Raw genomic sequence first — 27,803 nt, 5'->3', positions numbered from 1 at the left:
CTAGATCTGGGGTCAGACCCAGCCATCCCAGGAGGAGGGTAGAAGAAGTTGTGTGCCACGAGCCAGCCCACACAGAAGGTAAGAAGCTGAGGGTTCTGGCCCAAGGTGGGGAAGGCAGATGCCCAAGGCAGGGTGGCTCCAGGGAATGAGATGACCTGGGAGATGAGTGGATACCAGTGTGCGTGTGTGTGTGTGTGTGTGTGTCTGTCTGTCTGTCTGTCTCTGTCTCTGTCTCTCCCTCTTCCTCTAAATTTCTGTTTCTCCCTCCCCTCTCCCAGTCCCTGTCTGTCTGTCTCTGAGTCCTTCTTGCCCGTCCCCAGCCCTCCCTATCCCTGCCCCTCACTCCCTTGCTCATTTCCCTCTTTCCGTCTCTGCCTCACAGCTCACCATCACTGTCTCTTCCTTCATCCTCAGGACTCGCCACCCTGCACCCCATCTGACCACAGGATGCTGGAGCTGAGCCTGTCCTGGCTGGGATTCGGGCCAGTGGCAACCTCCCCGTGGCTGCTGCTGCTGGTGGTAGGGACCTCCTGGCTCCTGGCCCATGTCCTGGCCTGGACCTACACCTCCTACAACAACTCTCGCCGCCTCCGATGTTTCCCACAGCCCCCAAAACGTAACTGGTTCTTGGGTCACCTGGGCCTGGTGAGTGTGGGCAGCAGATTGAGTCTGGGAAGTCAAGGTAGATGGACTTCCTGGGAGGTCAGGAGTGGGGCTCAGGTTTGGGCTGGGGTTTAGGACAGCAGAGAAGACAGGGAAGCCAAGGAACCCCCTCTTCCCTCACTCATTCATTCCTCTACTCTGCCATCGAGACGTTCTCCACATCCTGTCCTTCCAGTCCTAGCCTGCTTTGGGGTCCATTCCCTGCCTGACTTCCACACATTATGCACCTGATAAGATTCACCATCCAGCGTCTGCTCTGCACAGGGCCCATATCCTGTGTCTTGTTCTCAGCCACAGCTTTCCTAAGGGAAATAACTACCACCTCCCCATTCCCACCTACAGGAGCACAGCTGCCCACCTCCTCCCCTTTCCAGGACCCCTTCCTCTAATTTAACTCTCATCCCTTCCCTGAAGATGTCCCAATGGGCCTGTTGCCCAATCTAGATAAAGCCAGCTACTCACTTCCTCTTTCAGAAGCCTTCTTAGACCTATCCCACCTCCACACCTTCCTAGCTTGTACCCCAGACTGATACTTATGACTTGACCCCACTCATGATTAATGAAATGGGTAATCATCCATTACTTAGTAACCACTTCCCAATTTGATGATAGTTTGGGGGAATAGACACTACAGTGCCCAGTCCAGGACTGGAGCAATGTAAGCGCTCAAAATAAATGCTTGATGACTGAGGTGATCAACTTGCCATCATCTCACTCAGTCAAGGTCAAAGGGATTATATTCAGCTCCCCCAATCTCCAAGACAACTTTTTCTTTCATGCCTGGGATGAGAACTACAACTTGGGGGAGGACTTATTCCAATTGCTATTCATTAAGGCAAAGTTCACAGCGGAGGGTGTCCAAAGCTCACTGCGAAGATTTGCTGAGGTTCCAGATCTTCAAATGGTCTCAGCGAGCCCTGGAAGCAGCAGGAATGTTAGAAACTTCTCCAGTTTTGCCTTCTCTGCCTCCAAGGGCGTGGCCGTGGGGACTGGTTCAGTCACTCTTCTGTGTGACTTCAGCTGAGCCACGCTCCTTCTCTGGGCCAGTCTCATCTAGTGCTTTGAATCCTCACCTTAGGGCCTTGGGAGAGGGGAGAAAGTCACAAAGGTGAAAGCGTTTTATGTCACCTGCCTAGAGTACCTGAGGGTATTTGTCAGGTTTGAATGGAGCATCGTGAGGGAGAGGGTGCTTCACTAGGAGGCAACATGCACTTCTTCCCCTTTGAGGGGATATGGCATCAGTTTCTTCTTTTGAAAATGGCACAATTGAAAGGCATGCCCATAACTCACAGAGAAACAGACAGGATGCACTCTGCACCGAGCCTGAGCAGTGAAGACCATGTTCCTACTTTGGTTAATAGGCAGAGTTCATATTGTCCCTGGGGGATGGCCAGGGCTATAAGGTCAGAGGTCTGCAGAGCCCTTGCCATGCAAGAAATCAGAAGCCGAGTGGAGCAGGAAAAACAGGGGAGAGTGCTGGACCAAAGCCCAGTCACCCTGCTACCCACAAAGCTGCCCACTGAGGATCTCCTTTTTTGTCTCCCAGGACAAGAAAAATGTGTCTTCTCAAGCCAAGATCTGCCTCCCTGTGGGCAGAGAGCCTGTCTTCTCCCTGTGCCCTGGGATAGACCCTTGGGACTTGGACAGCCTCCAGGTCCCTCCCTCCCCCAGAGGGAAGGAGGAAGCAGAGATTCCCTCCATCTGTATAGGATCCCACACTCTGTCCACCTCAGTGGACTCTCCTTCTGTGAAGTGATGGCCCTTACCTTGCTTTCAGGTCCCCCCCACGGAGCAGGGCTTGAGCAAAGTAACTCAGCTGGTGACCAACTACCCTCAGGGTTATTTGATGTGGATGGGCCCCATCATCCCCCTGGTCATTTTCTGCCACCCTGACTTGATCCGGACTTTTGCCAGTGCCTCAGGTACCCAGGCAGAGCTGGTGGTGGTGGGTGCCATGACACACCTCAGGGCTTCCAGCCCCACCCCTGCCAAGCTTCCATGTGGCCCCTACAGGACCCCAACCCCCTCCCCCTCCTCTCTCTGCCATCTTCCTCTTTCCTTCATGTATTGATCACCGCCATCTCATAGCCTCCTCCTTCCTCTCACTGCCATTTACACCCCACCCTGGTGTCCTAGGTAAAAGACAGGACATGAAGATTCAGATTCAGGCAGAGAGATCTGTGACCTGGTGTGGTCAGGAATTTGCCAGAGGGAAATGAGCTCTGCAAACCCAGAGAAGAAGCAAGGTTCTCTTCTGGGGGATGCTGGAAGGCTTCCTGGAGGAGGAGTTAGAACTGGGTCCAGAACAATGAGCAGAAAGTTTTTAAAACAGAGTATGGAGTGATGTATGGGCATCCATAATATCCCAGGTCCCCTGCCAGACCTGCTCTCAGTCCTCACCTATCCCCAGGTGCTAAGCAATGACGGCTTATGGCTGGTGTACGTATAAGTTGCTATTCCCATGACATCCACCTCTCTGGTGGGTGGGTCACTTTCTTCTACCCTATCTTGGAGCTGGTCCACTTCTAGATCAGTGCCCTCCTTCTCCAGTTGCCAGGAATCTCCCTGAGGAGACTCCACCCCACCCCAACCTGGCTCTCTTCCCTTGTCCCCTGCCCTTCCCATCCACAGACAGATGACCAGGCAAGCAGGGGAACAGGCAGCATGTAACAGAAACCTGGGTTCAGACCCAAGGAAGCAGAGTGAACACGAGAAGGGCCCTGGCTCTCTCTGGCTGCTGAAGTCTCCTCCAGCTGTTAGTGGCAGAAATGCCATGCTGTGTGATGGATGGAAAGAAAAGGAATCAAGTGACTATATGAAATCCAAGGAGGGGTATCTTCAGACCCAGATCTATCCATGTCTATATAATGTAAGAAATCTGTTTTCATTGTTTAGTTCTCTGTTCCTCTGTGGTGGCTTTCCTATCATCTTGGTAAAACTGAATCCAACAAGCTCAACCCCCATGGAAAAGTGAGCTCACTGACAACGTTTTCAGGAAAAGACACAGGATTTCCTTTAATTTCCCTAGCCTGTGTCATAGGACCCATTCCTGTGTCCTTGAAACTCTGAGTACCCAGTCTTGGAGGTGGTTTAAGGGTCCTCTAAGCTGTTGTTTTGAGGCTCACAGTGATTTGATGGTTAAGAACATAGACCCTGGGTTCAGACAGATGTTGGCACATGTCTCAGGTTTATTGTCTGAGAGAATGTGGGCAACAGACTCCATCGTTCAGAGCCTCAGTGTCCTTATCAGGAATATCGTGATGGAAGAGAAGTCAGGGGAACACGGTATTTGGGATCCAAACAGGGAAAGACCCTTCCTATCCCTAAACTCAAAGGACTCCAATTATCATATGTGGAGGATAAGGGGACAGAGGGTGGCAGGAGGCTAAGGACAGAGGAGCAGCTGCTGGAGGTGATTCATCGTCCCAGCTCTGGATCACTGCCCTACAGATCCTTCCCTCTGGCAGCCTAGAAGAGTGTGAATGAGGTCCTATTTGTTCCTCTCCAGATTCAGAGCTCAGAGGAAGGTCTCCTGTACACACAGGGCCTGGCCAGCACCTATGGAGATGCATGCTGCTGGTGGGTGGGGCCCTGGCACGCGATCATCCGCATCTTCCACCCCACCTGCATCAAGCCTGTGCTCTTTGCTCCAGGTAGATGCCTCCCTGGCCATAGCTTGCCCATCGCCATGGTCTCTGTGTTGCTTCTAGTTGTACAAGTGACCAGGATGCAGGCAGAGGGGGGCATGGCAAAGATGCCACTGTCTCCCACTGCAGAATCCCAGCTGCATGCTCTCCAGTCATGTCTGTGCAATGTCTGCTGAATGGCAATGTCTGATCAGATGTATGTTTCTACATGGATTCTGGTTACAGTTAGTGTATGTTATACCTAGTGATACCTGGTATATGTTTAAATCTGAGTTCAGAGATGTTCTCAGTCATGTCTAGAGCTCACATGTGGCCAAGGACATTTAAGGCATCTTGGAGCCTCTCTGGTTCTTGTCTGCGATGCTGTTAGAGATTGCCTGGTTCTCCAGTTGGTCACTTCTGGATGTTTGTCTGAGGTCTGGAACTCTAGGATCACTCTGAGAAATGCCTGAGACCTTATGTGAATCTTGTCTGATGTTTAGTATATGTGTGAGTTTTGCCTGGCTCAGGTCTGTGTCATCAGTGTATTCAAGTCCTGTCTGGAGTCCACCTGGGGCACACTGAGGTCACATTAGATTGTCTTCAGGCCCATGGCAAAGCATTCTGTCATGTCATGTTGCGTCATTCATGGTGTGGCCTTGTTAGGACTTGTTAAGACATGGGACCATGTCAGATGTCTCAGAAGGGGTCAGTGCTAGGGCAGATGTGGTGTCCTAGGTCCCCATAAAGGTGTTTTGTAAAGTGATGGACTATGCTTGGGAGGTAGAAGATGCAATGTCCAGTCATGTGTCAGGTTGGGGTGTGTCTAAGCACATTGTGTCTATGGGCTCTGCCTTTGCTCTGTTCTGTACTGCGGCCTGGTCTGGTCTCCTCTCCCCTCTCAGCTTCCTGTGCTCTCGGTCCTGTTCTGCTATGTTGGGCTTGGAGGGGGAATGCAGATTCCTGGCTGGGAGCCTCCACTCCCCACCAAAAGACCCTCCTCTCCCCCTCTCCTTGGTCCCTGATGGTCCTCATCCATATCAGCTGCCATCACACCCAAGAATGTGATCTTCTACAACTTTCTGAAGCCTTGGCTGGGTGAGTAACTGTGAGTGAAGGGGGTTGAGGATGACCTTGGAGACCCAGGGGAGGGTTCTTTCTTTGCTCATTCCCTGTGATTATCTCTTCTAGGGGATGGGCTCCTGCTGAGTGCTGGTGACAAGTGGAGCAGCCACCGTCGCCTGCTGACACCTGCCTTCCACTTCAACATCCTGAAGCCCTATATGAAGATTTTCACCAAGAGTGCAGACATCATGCATGTGAGTCTCTTGAACCCAGGGTCCCAGCTGGAGTCTTGGGGACAATGGGGACTCAGAGACGTCTTGTCTGGATTTCTCCTTCTTCTGATTGCCTCGAGTCCATTGTTTTTCCTTTCTCAGCCTCAGTGTCCTTAGCTATGTAAAGAGTGTAATATGATCCCTGCTTTGCAGGGTGATCAAGATATCCTGCAAGCTGAGTTTCCCTGGTGGCTCAGATGGTAAAGAATCTGCCTGAAATGCAGGAGACCTGGGTTCAACCCCTGGGTCAGGAAGATCCCTTGGAGAAGAAAATGGCAACCAAGTGTTGCCATTCTCCAATGTTCTTGCCTGGAGAATTCCATGGACAGGGGAGCCTGGCAGGCTACAATCCACGGGGTCACAAAGAGTCGTACATAACTGAATGACTTTCACTTTCAAGTTATCATAATGGAGCCACGTCCCTGGCACATAGTAGATGCTCAGAAGGTGTTAGCTTCTGTTTTACCTTCACAGAAGGCCTTAGAATCTCGAGACATATTTGATGATAATAATGAATATGAGTATCAGGGAGTAGTTATTTCTGAGTAATGAATCACTTGAAAACAATAAGGGTTTAGTACTTATAGCAAGACTGTGAATCAGTTGGGTGGTTTCTCTGGATGTGGATGGGGCCACTCATGTACCAGTGATCAGCTGAGGGTCTGGTCGTGTTGGACTGTACCCTGCAGCACTGCAAGACTCAAGACTGAAGAAAGAGCTGGAGTCAATAACAGACATACATCAGTGGTTTAATGGATAAAGGGATCTTATGTGTCTGAAGCAAAGTCCAGGAGTGATATCCCATCTTGTGTATCTGTAGCTGAGAGCAAGTATGTCAGCATTTACTGATTAGGCTCCATGAGTAAGAGGAAATGTGAATAAGGTGTAGGTGAAGCAGGGACTGGTCAAGCATGGGATGTACAGAGAACAAGAGGACAGCTGTCTTGGGCAGCCTGACCATACAGATAGGAAGTATTGCTGGTCTGGGGTTAGTCCTCTCACAGGTTTGAAGCTCGGTTGGCTGTAAGCTGATCTAGCATGACCTCGGGTAGGGTAAATAGACTTGCTTTCATGTGATTCTCTCCCTTCAAAAGGCATCTCAGGCTGGTCCACATGGTAGAGGCAGAGTATGAAAAGACTGAGAGGAAGCTGCAGTGCCCCTTGGGGTCTAGGTTTGGAATGATCACCTCATCATTTTCACCGCAGTCTGTTGACCAAAGAAAGTCCAAGGCCAGCTCAGAATCAAAGGATGGTGAAAGAGGCTCCACCTCCAAGTACAGTTACTGAAAAATTACATTGCGAAGGGTTTTGATATATACATGGGAAAGTAAAGAACTGGAGCACAGGCTTTTGTGAAGTGCCTGTGATTTTTTTCATACTTGCAAGCCGATAAGCTTGTCACTGTTTCTTGGATTCTGCCAGAATACATGAGACTCCTAAGTCACAGACAAAGGACAGTTTATTACTCTTGGCTCAGCAAACAGCATGTGCTTCTTGTTGGTTTGCATTCTTCTTCCAAGTCACCAAATCTCATGTAAATAACACAGGTGGGCTTCTATGGATGTCTACTCATATAGTAAGTTATATCACAGGGGAGGAAATATTAGTTTTAGGAACTCTGTGGCATTTATAGCAGTTAGAAGCAGGTTGTTTGCTACAAACACAACTCTGAGAAATGGCCCAGGTAAAGAACTTGGAGTCTTAGAATTTTTTGGCAAAACCAAAAAGAAAAAAAAAAAGTGCAGAAGTACTCAGGGCCCATGGAGGACTATCTCTATTAACATAGGGATCATTTTCCTAATCAACTTATAACAATGAAAATGATGAAAACTAACATTTGTTAGCACTTAACTTTATGAAAAGTTGACCAATGGTGGACAAAGTATGAGCTCAACAGGTAAGGAATCCGCCTGCAATGCTGGAGACTCAGGAGATGTGGGTTTGATCCCTGGGTTGGGAACATCCCCCAGCGGGGAAAATGGCAACCCACTATACTATTCCTGCCTGAAAAATCCCAAGGACAGAGGAGACTGGGGAGGCCACAGTCCAAAGTATCAGACACAGCATCGGACACGACTGAGTAACTGAGCACACTCTCATGCACATAAAGTAGAGTGGGTAGAATCAGGATTACAAAACCCAGATCTTCTGACTTCCAGTAATGGAGACTTCATGTCCTAATAGTAACAGTTTTCACTCCTACATGAGCCTGGTCCTCCCTGGGGGTGGGTGCCTCGGATCGGGAGACAGACTCCAGGGAGTGCATCTTGGTATCTGGGGTTAGGAAGGGGCACCAGGGAGGCAGTTCTCAGCGTCAGCTGTGTCCCCTTCTCTGTCCAGGCTAAGTGGCAGCGCCTGATCACAGAGGGCCACACCCATCTGGACATGTTTGAACATATCAGCCTCATGACCCTGGACAGTCTGCAGAAATGCGTCTTCAGCTACGACAGCAATTGCCAGGAGTGAGTCTCACCCAAGGGCCTGGGGAACATGAGCCACAGATCCACAGGAGTAGATGGGTGAGGGAGGGTTGACCAGGACAATCAGAAAGGTCTTCTTGGAGGAGGTGGGTCAGATCTGGACATCAAAGAACAAGAAGGGGAAAGAGAAGAAGCCATCCTTTTAGGTGAGTAGAACTGTTTGATAAAGGCCAGGAGGCTAGGAGGAGCATGGTATGTGCAATAGTAAGGAGACATCTTGGAGATAAGGATGGAGGCATGGGTATCTTTATATCTTAAGAACATTTTGAAACCAAAGAGGATAAGAACTTTCTCCTGGGCTTTCCAGAGAGCCATGGAAGGTGTTTGAGAAGAGGGTTCTGTTCAAAGTTTATTTCAGACATCAGATATTTTAAATTGTTGGATTTTCATGCTCTCATCCTGTAGGAAACCCAGTGACTATATCGCTGCCATCTTGGAGCTCAGTGCCCTTGTGGCAAAACGATATCAGCAGCTCTTCCTGCACATGGACTTCCTGTACTACCTCACCCCTGATGGGCGGCGCTTCCGCAGGGCCTGCCGCCTGGTGCACGACTTCACAGGTGCTGTCATCCAGGAGCGGCGCTGCACCCTCCCCAAGGAAGATATTGGTGACTTCCTCAAGGCCAAGGAGAAGACCAAGACTTTGGACTTTATTGATGTACTCCTGCTGACCAAGGTGGGCTCCTCTGGGATCTGAATTCAAGAAGCAGTATAGGCCTTAGGAACTTGATTTAATCAAAGAACTTGAACTGGATGCAGAGGGTGCTGGGGAGCCATTTGAGATTCTTGTTGAAGGAAGGGCTGGGTTAGGGGTATGTTTTAGAGATTACCATGTGGAATACACAGGGCTTCCCTGGTGGCTCACACAGTCAAGAATCCACCTCCAGTGCAGGAGGCCCAAGTTCGATCCCTAGGTCAGGAAGATCCCCTGGAGTAGGAAATGGCACCCCACTCCAGTATTTTTGCCTAGAGAATTCCACGGACAGAAGAGCCTGGTGGGCTTCAGTCCATGGGGTTGCAAAAAGTCAGACAGGACTGAGCAACTAACACACACGCACATGTGGGGTGCAGCCTGCAGGGGACTGCTAAGTCTGAAACTGTGAAGGCTTGAGATTTTACTCTCCTTCCCAATTAGTAAGTTAGTCTACTACAGAAATAAACTGTATATATCCATGTTACATACAGAATACTGGATCATAAGAATCCGTTTATTACTTATAGCAGTAACAGTAACCAGAATAGAATGGTATCTCTGCTCCCCATTCCCAAATTCCTCTGAGATCTCCATGATTCCTTTATCTGCCCATGTAGCCATGCTTGACATTACAGAACAAATGCCTTCAGTTTTTTTTAATTAATTAATTTATTTTAATTGGAGGCTAATTACTTTACAATACTGTAGTGGTTTTTGCCATACATTCACATGAATCAGCCATGGGTGTACAGGTGTTCCCCATCCTGAATCCCCTTCCCACCTCCCACCCCATCCCATCCCTCTGGGTCATCCCAGTGCATCAGCCTTGAGCACCCTGTCTCATGCATCGAACCTGGACTGGCAATCTATTTCACATATGGTGATGTATATGTTTCAATGCTATTCTCTCAAATCATCCCACCCTCACCTTCTCCCATAGAGTCCAAAAGTCTGTTCTTCACATCTGTGTCTCTTTTGCTGTCTCGTATATAAGGTCATCATTACCATCTTTCTAAATTCCATAAATATGCATTAATATACTGTATTGGTGTTTTTCTTTCTGACTTACTTTACTCCGTATAACAGGCTCCAGTTTCATCCACCTCATTAGAACTGATTCAAATGTATTCTTTTTAATAGCTGAATAATATTCTATTGTGTATATGTACCACAGCTTTCTTATTCATTCGTCTGCCGGTGGACATCTAGGTTGTTTCCATTTCCTAGCTATTGTAAACAGTGCTGCGATGAACATGGGGTACACATGTCACTTTCACTTCTGGATTCCTCAGCGTGTATGTCCAGCAGTGGGATTGCTGGGTCATATGGCAATTAAAAGATGCTTACTCCTTGGAAGGAAAATTATGACCAACCTAGATAGCATATCAACAAGCAGAGACATTACTTTGCCAACAAAGGTCCGTCTAGTCAAGGCTATGGTATATCCAGTGGGCATGTATGGATGTTAGAGTTGGACTGTGAAGAAAGCTGAGCACCAAAGAATTGATGCTTTTTTTCTTTTTTAAGCCATTCCATTTTATTAACTAACATATAGGAAGTTTACACATAAGCTAAATAAAACTTTCCAAAGTTTATAATCTTTGATCAAAATACAGATTACAAGTATTCAGAAACACTCTTGTTCTTCTGATATACTGATCAGAGAAATAAGATATTTATAGTTTACAGAGAGCAATTACTTAGTAAACAAAGATGTAGATTAATTAAATAACCCTTCAGGGAAACATTACATATACTTTTCTTAGGTATAAGATTTCCTGATTGCTACCATGTCAAGTAAAATTTATGACTTCTAGTTATTGCTGTTATACATGGGGATTTCAGTGAACTGCCATCTTTATATCTATAAAGAACCATTGGCACCACTATTTAAAATTTAGAATGACCCTCTGTCTTACTTTAATACAAAGAATTATTTTCTGAACACTTACCTAATTGTGACATAGAGGTATATTTTAAATAATGACAATCATCACCTCCATTTAGACTTTCATTGTACGTTTTACATTTCAAGGTCCTTAATATTCCATAGAAAGGTAGATAAAACTATTTCTACCTAACAGAGAAGGGCTTCACTTAACTTTGAGGCAGGAAAGATCAAGAATATTAGTTAAATTAGCTCACATACACACTAGAAACAAAGGTTTGGCATGTAGTATTTTGAGACTTAAATTATATTAAATTTCACTTTCACATAATGTCAATATAAATAAGGATACAATAATTTTACTGTCAAACATCTCTCACCTTGATCCTATGATCCACAGTAACAAATAATTTTTCTAAGTGTTTTAACTTTGCATTATTTTCTATAATATCCTGATTTTAAGTAATACCAGAAAAGGCTTAATTACTGAATGCTATTTATTATGAATTCTCTGTATTTATTTAGACCTGAGTTTTAAAATTCATTTTGTACATTTATTACAGCATTAAACGTCCTTCCCAGTATGAACTCTCTGTTGTTTCCTGATGTGTATGCTTAGGACAAACCTCTTTCATCACTTATTAAATTTGTAGGGTCTCTCTCCAGCACACGCTCTCTGATGCTGAGTGAGGTGACGGCTCGCTCCAAGGCTTTGTCACATTATTTATATTTGTAAGATTATTTGGTGCTATGAATTATTTTATGACGAGTAAGGTTTGAGTAGCAATTAAAAGCTTTGTCATATTCTTCATATGTGTATGGTTTCTCCCCAGTATGAATTCGCCTATGTTTATTAAGGTTTGAAGTCTGATTAAAGGCTTTGCCACATTCTGTACAGTTGTATAGTTTCTCCCCAGTATGACTTCTCTGATGCTGAGTAAGTCTTGAGCAACTGATAAAAGTTTTGCCACACTCTTTACACTTGTGTGGTTTCTCTCCAGTATGGATTCGCTGATGTCGAATAAGTGTCGTACTTCGGTTAAAGGCTTTCCCACAATTCTGGCATTTATATGGTTTTTCCCCAGTATGGATTCGCCTATGTCGATTAAGATCTGAACTGCGAGTAAAGGCTTTGCCACAGTCTGTACATTTATAAGGCTTCTCTCCTGTATGAATTAGCTGATGTTGAGTAACATGTGAACACCTGGTAAAGGCTTTGCCACATTCTGTACAGTTGTATAGTTTCTCCCCAGTATGACTTTTCTGATGCTGAGTAAGTCTTGAGCGACTGATAAAAGTTTTGCCACACTCTTTACACTTGTATGGTTTCTCTCCAGTATGGATTCGTTGATGTCGAGTAAGTGCCGTACTTTGGTTAAAGGCTTTCCCACAATTCTGACATTTATATGGTTTTTCCCCAGTATGGATTCGCCTATGTCGTTTAAGGTCTGAACTGCGAGTAAAGGCTTTGCCACATTCTGTACACTTGCAAGTCTTCTCTGCAGTATGAACTGTGAGATGTTGAGTAAGACTGGAGGGCTTGCTAAAGGTTTTGCCACATTCTGTGTATTGGTTAGGTTTCCCTCCAGTGTGGGTTTTCCTGTGTCTGTTTAGATTTGATAATTGAGGAAAGACTTTCCCACATTTATTCCACTTGCAGTGTTCCTCCTTAGTATGAATACTCAGATATTGAGTAAGTTGTGATGACTGGTTAGAAACTTGACCGCATTTACTAAATCTGTAGTTATTTTCTTCATTATGGTCGTTCCTATCTGCAATAAGATTTGAGCTTTGATAAAAGACATTTCTACGTTCATCCGTTTCATCATGGTTCTCTGAACATTGAGTTCTCTGATGACTCATGAGACCATCTTGGTCAAAGAGATTCCCAGGTTCAAGGCATGGGTAGATTCTGGCTCCATCACAAATACTGTTGTAATAACTGAAGATGGAGCTCTCGCTTAAGGCCTCACTCGTTGGATTACACATGGAAGGTTGTTCTGTATTATCTGTACTATGACACCCATTGAATGAAGGTGGCTGCATAAAGACTGTCTCATTATTACCTACATAACAGATATTGGAATAGGGAGAAAATGTTTGTTGGTGGAAAAGTAATGAGCCCTCGTGAAAGGATCTCTCATGTAATGAGCCCTCGTGAAAGGATCTCTCAAATTGATCATAGTGAGATTTTCCTCCTTCACTTTCAAATCCCTGACTTTCAGACATGTATGACTGACTGTTTAACTCAAACCTATGTTCGTACTGGCTTGAGTGATTATTTGTAGCATAAACTAGATGACTTTCCATGTTTTTCAAATTTCACATCAGAGAATATGTGTGTTTTTTTTAAGTCATGTGGGTCCTTGCCAAAAAAAAAAAAACGTATTTTTCTGCCAGACTTACTGACTTCAAATAGAATTTTTACTAGTTTGACACACATCTTCAATTTCTTTTGGCAATCATATTTTCATCATGAATAACTGTCCCGATGTGGTTACATCTAAAATAATATCCTTTTTGCACATCACAGGCCCCCTTAACTTTCCCAGTCTTTCATTAAGTACAAATTTCCAAGCTGAGAGATCTCAGAACTTCCCAGCACATCACACATGAATCTCTTATGCACAGCTTCTTTGGGAACAAACCCTGGATGTCCTGAGACAATATCGCTGTGTCATCTGCTTCATTCATTCACACCTAGCACCGGGATTCTTCCTTTACTCCAAAGGGGACCTGAGAAGTTGCCGTTTCCTCCTCTTCTTCCTGCTATGTCTTCTCTGGGAATGTTATGTTGCAAATTCACACCTGTGTCTTGAGAAAATACCTTCAAAGACATCTGCACATCTCTTTAACCTGCAACCACTTCACCTACAGACAAAATGACCTTGAAAAGCTGAAAAAAGCCCATGTCTCCTGTCCTTTGTCTCAGGAGAGATTTGGGAACAATCACTTCCTACCTGGAGACCAGACTGTGGACTTATTTCTTAATTGTTCTCTCCTCATAGAGAGCTCCTAACACTCTGCTCACACAGACGATGTGGGCTGACTGACTTCCCCGGTCCAAATCCAGCTAGACCAGCCCTGCTGCTTCTCCTCGGACTGAAGCTGGGCCTCAGCTCTCACAAAGGGACCAGGAGCCACATCCTTAACCTGGGCATCCCCTTAGGATCCCCTGAAGCACTTCCTACAAACCACACTGATGCTCCCACAGGACCAACACAGAACTCTCAGAATTGATGCTTTTGAACTGTGGTGTTGGAGAAGACTCTTGAGAGTCCCTTGGATTGCAAGGAGATCCAACCAGTCCATTCTAAATGAGATCAGTCCTAGGTGTTCATTAGAAGGACTGATGCTAAAGAAACTCCAATACTTTGGCCACCTCATGTGAAGAGCTGACTCGTTGGAAAAGACCCTCATGCTGGGAGATATTGGGGGCAGGAGGAGAAGGGGACGACAGAGGATGAGATGGCTAGATGGCATCACTGACTCGATGGACATGAGTTTGAGTAAACTCCGGGAGTTGGTGATGGACAGGGAGGCCTGGCGTGCTGCGATTCATGGGGTCACAAAGAGTCGGACACGATTGAGCGACTGAACTGAACTGAACTGAACTGAACTGAATGGCAGTTCTGTTTCCAGGTGTTTAAGGAATCTCTTCACTGTTCTCTATAGATGCTGTATTAGTTTGCATTCCCACCAACAGAGTAAGAGAGTCCCCTTTTCTCTGCACCCTCTCCAGGATTTACTGTTTGTAGACTTTTGGATAGCAACCATTCTGACCGGTGAGAAATGGTACCTCATTGTGGTTTTGATTTGCATTTCTCTGATAATGAGTGATGTTGAACATCTATTCATGTGTTTGTTAACCATCTATATGTCTCCTTTGGAGAAATGTCTGTTTAGATATTTGTCCCATTTTCTGATTGGGTCTTTTATTTTTCTGGAATTGAGCTATAGGAGTTGCTTGTATATTTTTGAGATTAATTCTTTGTCAGTTGCTTCATTTGCTATTATTTTCTCCCATTCTGAAGGCTGTACTTTCACCTTGCTTATAGTTTCCTTCGTTGTGCAGAAACTTTTAATTTTAATGTGGTCCTGTTTGTTTATTTTTGCTTTTATTTCCAATATTTTGGGAGGTGGGTCATAGAGGATCCTGCTGTGATTTATGTCAGAGAGTGTTTTGCCTACTTTCTCCTCTAGGAGTTTTATAGTTTCTGGTCTTACGTTTAGATCTTTAATCCATTTTGAATTTATTTTTGTGTATGGTGTTAGAAAGTGTTCTAGTTTCATTCTTTTACAAGTGGTTGATCAGTTTTCCCAGCACCACTTGCTAAAGAGATTGTCTTTTTTCCGTTGTATATTCTTGCCTACTTTGTTGAAGATAAGGTGTACATTGGTGTGTAGATTTATCTCTGGGCTTTCTATTTTGTTCCATTGACCTATATTTCTGTCTTTGTGCCAGCACCATACTGTCTTGATGACTGTGGCTTTGTAGTAGAGCCTGAAGTCAGGCAGGTTGATTCCTCCAGTTCCATTCTTCTTTCTCAAGATTGCTTTGGCTACTCGAGGTTTTTTGTATTTCCATACAAATGGTGAAATTATTTGTTCTAGCTCTGTGAAAAATACTGCTGGTAGCTTGATAGGGATTGCATTGAATCTATAGATTGCTTTGGGTAGTATACTCACTTTCACTATATTGATTCTTCCAATCCATGAACATGGTATATTTCTCCATCTATTAGTGTTCTCTTTGATTTCTTTCACCAGTGTTTTATAGTTTTCTATATATAGGTTTTTTGTTTCTTTAGGTAGATTTATTCCTAAGTATGTTATTCTTTTCGTTGCAATGGTGAATGGAATTGTTTCCTTAATTTCTCTTTCTGTTTTCTCCTTGTTAGTGTATAGGAATGCAAGGGATTTCTGTGTTAATTTTATATCCTGCAACTTTACTATATTCATTGATTAGCTCTAGTAATTTTCTGGTGGAGTCTTTAGGGTCTTTAGGGTTTTCTATTAGAAGATCATGTCATCTGCAAACAGTGAGAGTTTTACTTCTTCTTTTCCAATTTGGATTCCTTTCATTTCTTTTTCTGCTCTGATTGCTGTGGCCAAAACTTCCAAAACTATGTTGAATAGCAGTGGTGAGAGTGGGCACCCTTGTCTTGTTCCTGACTTTAGGGGAAATGCTTTCAGTTATTCACCATTGAGGATAATGTTTGCTGTGGGTTTGTCATTATAGCTTTTATTATGTTGAGGTATGTTCCTTCTATTCCTGCTTTCTGGAGAGTTTTTAGCATAAATGGATGTTGAATTTTGTCAAAGGCTTTCTCTGCATCTATTGAGATAATCATATGGCTTTTATTTTTCAATTTGTTAACGTGGTGAATTACATTGATTGATTTGCGGATCTTGAAGAATCCTTGCACACCTGGGATAAATCCCACTTGGTCATGATGTATGATCTTTTTAATGTGTTGTTGGATTTTGTTTGCTAGACTTTGGTTAAAGATTTTTGCATCTATGTTCATCAGTGATATTGGCCTGCAGTTTTCTTTTTTTGTGGCATCTTTGTCAGGTTTTGGTATTAGGGTGATGGTGGCCTCATAGAGTGAGTTTGGAAGTTTACCCTCCTCTGCAATTTTCTGGAAGAGTTTGAGTAGGATAGGTGTTAGCTCTCCTCTAAATTTTTGGTAGAATTCAGCTGTGAAGCCATCTGGTCCTGAGCTTTTGTTTGTTGGAAAATTTCTGATTACAGTTTCAATTTCCATCCTTATGATGGGTCTGTTAAGAGTTTCTATTCCTTCCTGGTTTAGTTTTGAAAGTTGTACTTTTCTAACAATTTGCCCATTTCTTCCAAGTTGTCCATTTTATTGGCATATGGTTGCTGATAGTGGTCTCTTATGATCCTTTGTATTTCTGTGTTGTCTGTTGTGATCTCTCCATTTTCATTTCTAATTTATTGATTTGATTTTTCTCCCTTTGTGTCTTGATGAGTCTGGCTAATGGTTTGTCAATTTTATTTATCATCTCAAAGAACCAGCTTTTGCTTCGGTGATTTTTGCTATGGTTTCTTTTGAATTTATTTCTGCCCTGGTTGTTAAGATTTCTTTCCTTCTATTAACCCTAGGGTTCTTCATTGTTTCCTTTTCTAGTTGCTTCAGGTGTAGAGTTAGGTTTTTATTTGACTTTTTTCTTGTTTCTTGAGGTATGCCTGTATTGCTATGAACCTTCCCCTTAGCACTGTTTTTACAGTGTCTCACAGGTTTGGGGTTGTGGTGTTTTCATTTTCATTCGTTTCTATGCATATTCTGATTTCCTTTTTGATTTGTTCTGGATTTGTTGGTTATTCACCAGCGTGTTGTTCAGCCTCCATATGTTGAGGTTTTTAACAGTTTTTCTCCTGTAATTGACATCTAATCTTAATGCATTGTGGTCAGAAAAGATGCTTGAAATGATTTCAGTTTTTTGGAATTCACCAAGGCTAGATTTATGGCCCAGGATGTGATCTATCCTGGAGGAGGTTCCGTGTGAACTTGAGAAAAAGGTGAAATTCATTGTTTGGGGGTGAAATGTCCTATAGAGATCAATTAGGTCTAATTGGTCTGTTGTATCATTTAAAGTTTGTGTTTCCTTGTTAATTTTCTGTTTAGTTGATCTATCCATAGGTGTGGGTGGGGTATTAAAGTCTCCCACTATTATTGTGTTATTGTTAATTTCCCCTCTCATACTTGTGAGCATTTGTCTTACATATTGCAGTGCTCCTATGTTGGGTGCATATATATTTATAATTGTTATATCTTCTTGAATTGATCCTTTGATCATTAGGTAGTGTCCTTCTTTGCCTTTTCACAGCCTTTGTTTTAAAGTCTATTTTATCAGATATGAGTATTGCCACTCCTGCTTTCTTTTGGTCTCTGTTTGTGTGGAATATCTTTTTCCAGCCCTTCACTTTCAGTCTGTATGTGTCCCTTGTTTCGAGGTGGGTCTCTTTTAGACAACATATATAAGGGTCTTGTTTTTGTATCCATTCAGCCAGTCTTTGTCTCTTGGTTGGGGCATTCAACCCATTTACATTTAAGGTAATTATTGATAAGTATGATCCTGTTGCCATTTACTTTATTGTTTGGGTTCTAGTCTACACACCCTTTCTGTGTTTCCTGTCTAGAGAAGATCCTTTAGCATTTGTTGGAGAGCTGGTTTGGTGGTGCTGAATTCTCTCAGCTTTTGCTTGTCTGTAAAGCTTTCGATTTCTCCTTCATATTTGAATGAGATCCTTGCTGGGTACAGTAATCTGGGCTGTAGGTTTCTCTCTTTCATCACTTAAGTATGCCCTGCCATTCCCTTCTGTCCTGAAGAGTTTCTATTGAAAGATCAGCTATTATCCGTATGGGAATCCCCTTGTGTGTTTTTTGTTGCTTTTCCCTTGCTGCTTTTAAAATTTGTTCTTTGTGTTTGAACTTTGTTAATTTGATTGATATGTGTCTTGGGGTGTTTTGCCTTGGGTTTATCCTGTTTGGGACCCTCTGGGTTTCTTGGATTTAGGTGGCTATTTCCTTCCCCATTTTAGGGAAGTTTCCAACTATTATCTCCTCAAGTATTTTCTCATGGTCTTTCTTTTTGTCTTCTTCTTCTGGGGCTCCTATGATTCGAATGTTGGGACATTTAACATTGTCCCAGAGGTCTCTGAGATTGTCCTCATTTCTTTAAATTCTTTTTTTTTTCCTCTCTGCTTCATTTATTTCCACCATTCTATCTTCCACCTCACTTATCCTATCTTCTGCCTCAGTTGTTCTACTGTTGATTCCCTCCAGAGTGCTTTTGATCTCACTTATTGCCTTATTCATTATTGATTGACTCTTTTTTGTTTCTTCTTGGTCCTTGTTAAACCTTTCTTGCATCTTCTCAGTCCTTGTCTCTAGTCTATTTATCTGTAACTCTATTTTGTTTTCTAGATTTTGGATCATTTTCACTATCATTATTCTAAATTCTTTATCAGGTAGACTCCCTATCTCCTCCTCTTTTGTTTGGTTTGGTGGGCTTTTATCCTGTTCCTTAACCTGCTGAATATTTCTCTGCCTTTTCATCTTGTTTAGATTGCTGTGTTTGGGGTGGCCTTTCTGTATACTGGAAGTTTGTGGTTCCTCCTTGTTGTAGAAGTTCCTCCCTGTGAATGGGGTTGGACGAGTGGCTTGTCAAGGTTTCCTGGTTAGGGGAGCTTGCATCGGGTTCTGGTAGGTGGAGCTGGATCTCTTCTCTCTGGAGTGCAATGAAGTGTTCAGTAGTGAGTTTTGAGATGTATATGAGTTTGGTGTGACTTTTGGCCACCTGTATTTTAATGCTCAGAGTTATGTTCCTGCATTGTTGTAGAATTAGCTTGGTATGTCTTGCTCTGAAACTTGTTGGCTCTTGGGTGGAGTTTGGTTTCAGTGTAGGTATAGAGGCTTTGGGATGAGCTCTTGTTGGTTAATGTTCCCTGGAATCAGGAGTTTTCTGGTGTTCTCAAGTTTTGGACTTAAGCCTCCTGCCTCTGGCTTTCAGTCTTATTCTTACAGTAGCCTCAAGACTTCTCCATCCATACAGCACCAATGATGAAACATCTAGGTTAATGGTAAAAGACTCTCCACAGTGAGGGACACCCAGAGAGGTTCACAAAGTTACATGGAGAATAGAAGGGGGAGAAGGGAGATAGAGGTGACCAGGAGGAGAAGAGGGGGAATCAAAAGGGGCGAGAGCATTATAGCCAGTAATCAATTCCCTATGTGTTCTCCACAGTCTAGAACACTCAGAGAGGTTCACAGTTACATAGAGAAGAGAAGAGGGAAGAAGGAGATGGAGGTAACCAAAAGAAGAGGGGGAGTCAAAAGGAGAGAGATAAATGTAGCCAGTAATCGTGCCCTAAGTGTTTTCCACAGCCCAGAACACCCAAAGAGATTCACAGATTCAGGTAGAGAAGAGAAGGGGGAGGGAGGAGATAGAGGTGACCTGGGGGAGAGAAAGGAGAGTCAAAAGGGGAGACAGCAATCAAGCTAGTTATCACACTTCTAAGTAAAAATGGGTACTGAAGATTAGATTCTTAAAGGTACAAAATTGATCACAAATACCAAAAAGCAAAGATTAAAAATCTAAAGTAGAAGTTAGACTCTCAAAAATATAATATTTTTAAAAAATCACAAAAATTATAAAATATATATATATATGAAATCTGCTTTAAAAATAGGGTCTTTTTGCAAGGTAATAGTAGGTTATAAAAATGAAAATTAAAGGACTAATAAAGAACTTAAAAATAAAAACACTTTTAAATGATAATAAAAAATATCTAGGAATAACTCTGAAGCTGTTGAGGGCAGTATGGGGTCAGTTCAGTTTCAGATAGTTCCTTCTTCCAGCTTATACTTCTTCTCAAGGTCCATAGGCCCCTTCCAATATAGTCAGTGCTAAATACAGGGTTTTAATCTGTTGCACCTGTCACTTCCAAAGCGATTCCCTCTTCGTTTCTTTTGGCTTCCTCTGTTTGCAAGTCTCTTCAGTGTCTAATTTCTGCCCTAATACAAGGGGGCTAAGGTGTTCACTTATGTAGGCTCACTTGTTCAGTTGTGCTGCTGGAGGAGAGGAACACTGCAAGCAAATATCACTGGCATGTGTGGGGAGTGCTCGCAGTGTCTGAGCCACACTGGATTTGCCCCTGCTCACAGCACGTGTGCTGTCCTGGTCTACACTGCTCAGGCTCCAGGTTGTTCTGTAGCAGAACTGTCCAAAGAAGGCCCTGGGCTGCGTGCACTTCCCAGGTCTAAGCTGCTCATGTTCAGGTTCTCAGGTACTCAAGGCACAGACTTGGTTGGGCCTGCATTTTGTGTCCTTCCCAGGTCCGAGCAGCTCAGGTGATCAGATGCTTGGCTAGTGCCCTGTCTCAGGTGTGTGGTGCGTCTCATCACCTCCCCAGTCTTAGCCGCTCAGTTTCCTGGGTGCATAGCGAGAGCACCATCTCAGGTGTGCCATGTGTCTCCTCTGCAGAGCTGATCTCAGGCTGTGGCCCTCCTGGCAGACGTCAACTGTCCAGGATCCCAGGAAGACTTTGTTAGCAACTAGGGGAGGGGCCGCTCTGCAACCAGCTAGCTCTCCTCTGGTATTCGCTCAATCCTTTGTTCTGTGAGTGGACCTGGCTGTGCCTTAGGTTAGAGCTTTTCACGAGAAATTTCTCTCTCTCTCTCTCTCTCTCTCTCTGTTTTTTTTTTTTTTTTCCTCTCTTTCTCTGGTTAACCCACAGTTTGGTTTGCTATCTCAAGTTAGGTCCCTCAGATTATCCCCAGGGCATTCAGGCCCAGTCCTGTTCAGCCCCCATTGCTGCTGGCAGGCACAAGCATCTGGGCTAATTCTCCACTGGGAGTTGTGGTTAGGTGTGTATTCTGTGGGTTGTTTTTTCTTTTTTCCTCCTGGTTATGTTGCCCTCTGAGATTCCAAAACTCCCCACAGACCTGCCAGTGAGAGGGTTTCCTGGTGTTTGGAAACTTCTCCTCCTTCATGACTCCCACCCCAGGATGGGTCTCCATCCCTAACTCTTTTGTCTCTCTTTTTGTCTTTTTGTGTGTGTGTCCTACCTCCTTTCAAAGAGGATGGGCTGTTTTTCTGGGTGTCTGGTGTCCTCCACCAGCATTCAGAAGTTGTTTTTTAGAATTTTCTCAGCATTCAAATGATCTTTTGATGAATTTGTGGAAGAGAAAGTGGTCTCCCTGTCCTATTCATCCACCATCTTAGGATTGCCCCCCCCTAACTTATTTATTTTAATTGGAGGCTAGTTACTTTACAATATTGTAGTGGTTTTACTTCCAGTTTTTGAAATTTGGAACATACACAGGACTTCTCCTTCTTTCCTGTGTTCAAGGAGGGAAGGGAGAAGGAAAAAGAGAGAGGAGGGAAGGGAAGGGAGGGGAGTAGAGGGGAAGGGAAAATAGTGAAGAGGAGAGAAGAATAGACAAGAGCAGAGCAGAGATGAGAAGAAGTTGTTTTGGAGCTTAATAAGAACCTCTTCACTGAGAAGGCAAAGACTGCATGTTCTACAGGTGTACAACCCATTCCTTATCTCCAGGAGGCATTAGGAATTGGGTTTTAATCTCTACTTCTAAGGTAAACTTGTCATCAGTCATCCTGTAACCCAGGTTACATCATGTAGAAACATGAAAATATTTATGGATCATTGATTCCCTTTACCATGGATGCCACAGGAGGCAAAGAGTTCAAGGAGGAGGTCTATGGGTGGGGCATCTGGTGGTACTGAGCAAAGGAGGTCTAGGACTTCAGGTTGAGCTTGGGTTTCTAGATGGATAATGGAGCTTCAGAGATTGTCTCAGTTTAGGCTCAGGGACCCTCAGAACTTGTGTGAATCTGGGAATCTTGCTTTCTCTCCAGGATGAAGATGGGAAGGGATTATCAGATGAAGACATCCGAGCTGAAGCTGACACCTTCATGTTTGAAGGTGAGGGTCCCACTGTGTAACTACACAGAGGGATAGGTCTCTCCCCCAGCCCAGGAACTTGGCAAGTGGACACTGGATCACGCCATCCCTCCCCGACCCCCATGGGCCCAAGGTGAGGGTTTTGTCCACACTCTAGCGCTGAAGTAGGCCAGAAATCCAAGCCTCTCTGCATGCTCCTCAGGCCATGACACCACAGCCAGTGGCCTCTCCTGGGTCCTGTACAACCTTGCAAAACACCCAGAATACCAGGAACGCTGCCGGCAGGAGGTGCAAGAGCTCCTGAAGGACCGTGAGTCTAAAGAGATTGAATGGTGAGTGCAAGTCTTTGTGGCCTTTTTCTGTTCCCCTTCTTCCTGGCTTTGGAAGAGTGAAAATATTCTTGTGGATTCTGTCTTTATTTCATAGTGGGAATGTGAAAAGATCCCAGAAACATGGTCTGGGAAAAGTTTGCAGGTTTGGAGGACAGAAAGTCCTGCACTAACTAGCAACAATGTGTGAGGGCAGATGATACCAGTGAGCACCTATTCAATAAATGAACTTTCCCTCCACTTCTTTACTTTTCTCTCTGAAGTCACATGTTTTCAAAAATCTTCATTCTATTTCCTCATATCTTAATTCCTCATATTATTTAGTCCAGGATTTAAAAGGAACACCTGAGGACTAAAGTCATTCAACTCCTTTCCAGGAATATCTGCATCTTCTTCCATCCATTCCCCATTTAGGAAACACTGCAAAACTGCCTCCCTCTCCCCAGTTCTATGCCATCTCCAATTATCCCCACCACATTGTGTGTCCTGGAAACTCAGGAAGGACCAGTCCCAGTTTTTGCCTTCCAGGATATTCCAGCTTGATGAGAGATAGTCCCAGGTCAGGACACTCCCAGTGTGCATGGACCAGGCTGGAGTTTGATATGATAGGCTTGTGGAAAACAGATTACTTAATAATATTAACATGCCATTCCAGAGTGTGGAATGGATATCCATTTTTAGATATCCATATAATCTTTAGGCTTTTAATAGAGTCTAAAATTTTAGCATAGAGATCTTAGGCAGCTTTTGCTAAACAAACCCTTAGGTACCTCTTGTTCCTATGGTGAATCATATAGTCTATCTGGATTGAGAAACATTTATAAGTTCATTTGGAATATAGACATTCACATGTCTTTCAGATATTTTATATCATCACCATTTTTCTCTCATCTATTATATTATTTCTAAAGAAAAACTAATGATTTATGGGTATAAATTTCTTGCCCAGTGAACATAGTAAGTGCTAGATATGGTCTTATACCAACAGGACAAAGAAAGATCATTTATAATAAAAACTCTTGTAACAACTGGAGAGCTACATGGAAAAAGGTTAGTTCAATATGATCTTATGTCTTATCAGAAAATAACATATACACTAATCAAAGAGTTAAAATAAAAAATAAAAGAGGCTTGGGACATCCCTAGTGGTCCAGTGGTTAAGAATTCACCTTGAAATGCAGGAGACTTAGGTTTTATCCCTGGTCAGGGAACTAAGATCCCATGTGCACCGTAGCAACTAAGCCCACATGCAGCTAAACAGAGTCCATGGGCCCAGTGAAAGATCCCACCTGACACAACAAAGATCTGATGCAACTAAGATCTGCTGAAACCAAACAAATAAATAATTTTTTCAGAAAATAATAAAATAAAGAAGTCTTAAAGGCTCTAGAGGAAACCAGGGGAAATTATTTTATAGCTCCAGAGTAGGAAAGGCCTTATTTTGGACACAAGTCCCAAGAGATGCACAAGAAAAGTTTGACACACTGTTACATGAAAAAGATACAGAGCAATGTGTATGGTATACAGCATGATACTGCATAATTATTAATGCAAAAAAGTACTCCTGGAAGGATACATAAAAAAATAACCACTAGTCGAACTGTGAGGAAGGAAAATGAGTGATACTGAGGCATGGGGTGGTGTTTTGTGGTTTTCCGATTTGGAACTAGCTAACTATATCAGCTATTGAGAATTTAAATCACCACACAAAATTAAGGGGATAAAGAAAAAGAATTCAGTCCCCTTACTGGGTCTTATCTTCAATATTTGTACAAGATTTCCAGTGAGTTGCTTCCCTGATAGCTCAGTTGGTAAAGAATCTGCCCACAATGCAGGTGACCCCAGTTTGATTCCTGTGTTGGGAAGATTTGCTGGAGAAGGGAAAGTCTACCCACTCTAGTATTCTTGGGCTTCCCTTGTGGTTCAGCTGGTAAAGAATCTCCCTACAATGTGGGAGACCTGGGTTCGATCCCTGGGTTGGGAAGATCCACTGGAGAAGGGAAAGGCTACCCACTCCAGTATTCTGGCCTGGAGAATTCCATGGACTGTATCACAAAGAGTCGGATGCGACTCTCACTTTCACTTTTTCCAGTGAACTCTCTTGTTTTCTAAGTATAAAACCACTATCTGCCAAAAATAACACATTTACCCCCATGTTTCAAATGGCATTTCTCTCTTTTTCCCCCTTCTAAGCTCATTAGCTAGTATCCCTAGTGCTGTTATAAATAAGAGTAAACATTGACTCTGACTTTTTATTTCTTTCTCATTTGCCTTTTGATTTTTCTCTTACCATAAAGAATATTTCACTTTTAAACAAATTCGTAAAGTTTCTTTGTGGTTGGTTCTTTGATGTTTTGCTTAGAAAAGCTTCTAAAAATATGTGGCTAAATTTTGTCTGGTACTTCTGTGATTTTTCTTTCTTTTTAGGAACCATCTTATCGAGCTTTGATGGACAAAGAAAAAGTTGTACATATTTAATGTATACAGCATCATGGGTTTGGCACTATTTGATCCATCTGTGATTATGTTATAAACAGAAGGGATCTTATAGGGCAGTAGGAGTGCTGGAGGGTGGCATGTCTATTTTTGCTCCCTGGATGATTGTCATGGGGTTTCCTTAGGGACGATCTGGCTCAGTTGCCCTTCCTGACCATGTGCATCAAGGAGAGTCTGCGGTTGCACCCCCCAGTCACGGTCATCTCCCGCCGCTGTACCCAGGACATCATGCTTCCAGATGGCCGGGTCATCCCCAAAGGTGCTCACAATGACTATGGAATGAGGCTCCTGGTTAGAAAGGGGGCCCATCAGGCAGGTTGAACCTAATTCTGACTGGTCCCTCCTCTTCCACAGGTGTTATCTGCCTCATCAGCATTTTCGGGACCCACCACAATCCATCTGTGTGGCCAGACCCTGAGGTGATGCCTCTGCCACGCCATACCTCTATCATCCCTGTCCATTCCCTTTGGGGGACCCAAGGGCAACTACAGAATTCTGATTGGCCAATCAGACATCACCTCCATCCCATTATACACACATCTGCCTCTCTAAGGATGGACGTTCTGGGAGATACCACCCAGTAACCCTGTCTTGTCTTGCCCCCAGGTCTATGACCCCTTGCGCTTCGAGCCAGAAAACATCAAGGGGAGGTCACCTCTGGCTTTTATCCCCTTCTCAGCGGGTCCCAGGTGAGGACATTGGGCATTTGAGGTGACGATGGAATAGTGGGAGACAGGGATCTGGGACTAAGATCCAAGGCTTAACTGTAGGGGCCAGGAAGGGGGAACATTTAAGACTGTGTTTCCCTCCCCTCCCCCAGACATAATGGCAAGGGCCTAGGGAATGGTGGGGGGGGTGGGCACAAGAAGGGGTCCACAGTGTGCTGAGGGGCCGGTTTCCCTGTGTTCTGGTCTGAGTTCAGGACTGGAGTGTGGGCAAGGGTCTGGGAATATGCAAGCCCACGTGGGGGTTCCTGGCACGGTTAGCTTCCTTCTCTACTACTGTGTGTGTAAGTTGTGGGCCGGGTGCTACGGGGCCCAGATGAGGGTGCCAGGTGCAGTCAGAGCCCCTGATCTTGCCCACAGGAACTGCATCGGGCAGGCATTCGCCATGACCGAGATGAAGGTGGTCCTGGCCCTCACGCTACTGCGGTTCCGTGTCCTGCCAGATGAGGAGGAGCCTCGCCGGAAGCCAGAGCTGATCCTGCGGGCAGAGGGCGGACTTTGGCTGCGGATGGAGCTGCTGAGCACAGGGCAGCAATGACCCACCCACCTTCCGGCCTGAGATCCAGCCATGACCATAGACACCTCACTGCAGATTCCAAGGAATAAATCTGGGACTTCGCTGGCGGTGCAGTGGTTAAGACTTTGTGCTTCCCCTGCAAAGGGGACGGGATCCTGATCCGGGAGCTCACGTCTGTCCCAAGCTTCATTGAGAGCCAGCAGAGGGCCCCTGGGGCCTGGACGGATCCAGGCGGATGGGTGTGGCTGTGAACCTGGCGGGGGAAGTGGGGGAGGGAGAGGGTGGGGGAATGGAGGTAAATTTTTTTATGATAGCTGGAGCTCCAGCTTGGATCATTAGGACAAGATGACTTTTTAAGGAAGGTGAAGCAGAGAGCTAGATGCAGTCAGAGTCAAATGACCCTGGATCCACCACTCCCTCCTTCCAAAGGTTTGCCATTTTTACCTATTTGGCTGGGTTGGGGGAAATCTCTCTCTAAGCCTCAGTGCCTTTATTACATAATAGTAGCCACCTTATTGCGCTGTTGTGGAGATTTATAAAAAGCTTGTGCAAAATGACTGACTCAGTATCTGGTAAGCAGTCCTACAGAATGTGCATTCATTTCCACACTTTGTGATGTTTTTGCATCACTTTCTCAAATTTAAAATGCTTCAAAGTCATAAAAGTTATACTGAAGTTTGGGGACATGCAGAAACCTGCTGTTGAAGAAAATTGCCATTAGAAGATTGAGCAAATTCAAAATCTACATAGTTAGATCTGTTACACAGTTACAAGCTGCTCTGCAGTGAAACAGACCTGAAGCTAAGGACCAAAAAGAAATTTTTTCCCTCAGAGAGGCATGACCCAGGACTTCATTTTCATCAGGATGTTCTAGAAAGTGGAGGTGAAGAGAGTTCCCAATAGTGAGAGAAGGTGGAGGGGGCAGGAGTGGGGCCACTTCCTTCAGCACCTGGGACAGCGGCTGCTCCAGGACTAGCCCCACTAAGGTGGCAGGGGGTCCTGGGATAGTCTTAGTATCAGACCCTTTTGGGGTTCTACAAGCTGGGGTCAGAAGACTTAATGATTGACTAATAAGAAATAAATCCTATAACATGAAATTAGTAAATATTTCATGTATTCTAAGCTGAAAATTGCATATGTTTCTGTTTGCCTTCAGAGTTCTTATTAAAATGCTTTTCTTTAAAAACAAAACAGAAAAGCGGGAGGAACTGCCCTGGTGGTCCAGTAGCTTAGACTCAGAGTTCGCAATGCAGGTAGCCCAGGTTCAATGTCTGGTCCACGAATGATACTCCACATGCCACAACTAAGAGTTTGCATTCTGTAAATAAAGATTCTGCATGCTGCGACCAAGACCCAGAACAGGCAGATAAATAAGTAAATACTTATTAATGTTTTTCCTTTCCCCCAAATTATACCTTATCATAGAAAAAACCACAGCGAAGACAAAGTAAGAAATAAAAATCATATCTATAATCCAAACACGCCAAAGTAATCACTTCATAGTCTCTCAATTATACTGCCAAATTTTAAAATGAAAGTATCAGTCATGCCCAGCTCTTTGCGACTCCATGAACTGCAGCCTGCCAGGCTCCTCTG

General features: G+C 44.1%; 1 protein-coding gene across 3 annotated transcripts; it reads left to right on the top strand.

Moving 5' to 3' along the window:
- LOC102186759 (docosahexaenoic acid omega-hydroxylase CYP4F3) lies at positions 1 to 27,803 on the top strand. 3 transcript variants are annotated; one of them, XM_018051325.1, is made up of 13 exons: positions 1 to 78; positions 415 to 645; positions 4,172 to 4,316; positions 5,334 to 5,387; positions 5,481 to 5,608; positions 7,967 to 8,088; positions 8,512 to 8,782; positions 22,095 to 22,161; positions 22,343 to 22,472; positions 25,091 to 25,224; positions 25,320 to 25,384; positions 25,572 to 25,654; positions 26,051 to 27,803. In XM_018051325.1, the coding sequence occupies exons 2-13, from the start codon at positions 448 to 450 to the stop codon at positions 26,226 to 26,228; spliced, it is 1,575 nt and encodes a 524-aa protein (XP_017906814.1). In that variant the 5' UTR covers positions 1 to 78; positions 415 to 447; the 3' UTR covers positions 26,229 to 27,803. The 3 variants fall into 3 exon arrangements, with proteins under 3 accessions (XP_017906814.1, XP_017906812.1, XP_017906813.1); XM_018051323.1 differs by lacking the exon at positions 4,172 to 4,316 and adding an exon at positions 2,441 to 2,585; XM_018051324.1 differs by lacking the exons at positions 1 to 78; positions 4,172 to 4,316 and adding exons at positions 89 to 178; positions 2,441 to 2,585.

Source organism: Capra hircus, chromosome 7 (assembly GCF_001704415.2).
Source record: "Capra hircus breed San Clemente chromosome 7, ASM170441v1, whole genome shotgun sequence".
Taxonomy (NCBI): domain Eukaryota; kingdom Metazoa; phylum Chordata; class Mammalia; order Artiodactyla; family Bovidae; genus Capra; species Capra hircus.
This window is presented reverse-complemented; position numbering and strand designations above follow the sequence as displayed.

Bases quoted from the DNA above. Each gene is read 5' to 3' on its own strand.
- LOC102186759 (XM_018051325.1), top strand. From the start codon at position 448: ATGCTGGAGCTGAGCCTGTCCTGGCTGGGATTCGGGCCAGTGGCAACC. The intron at 4,317-5,333 runs GTAGATGCCTCC...CATCCATATCAG, and splicing joins GCCTGTGCTCTTTGCTCCAG to CTGCCATCACACCCAAGAAT. The intron at 5,609-7,966 runs GTGAGTCTCTTG...TTCTCTGTCCAG, and splicing joins AGAGTGCAGACATCATGCAT to GCTAAGTGGCAGCGCCTGAT.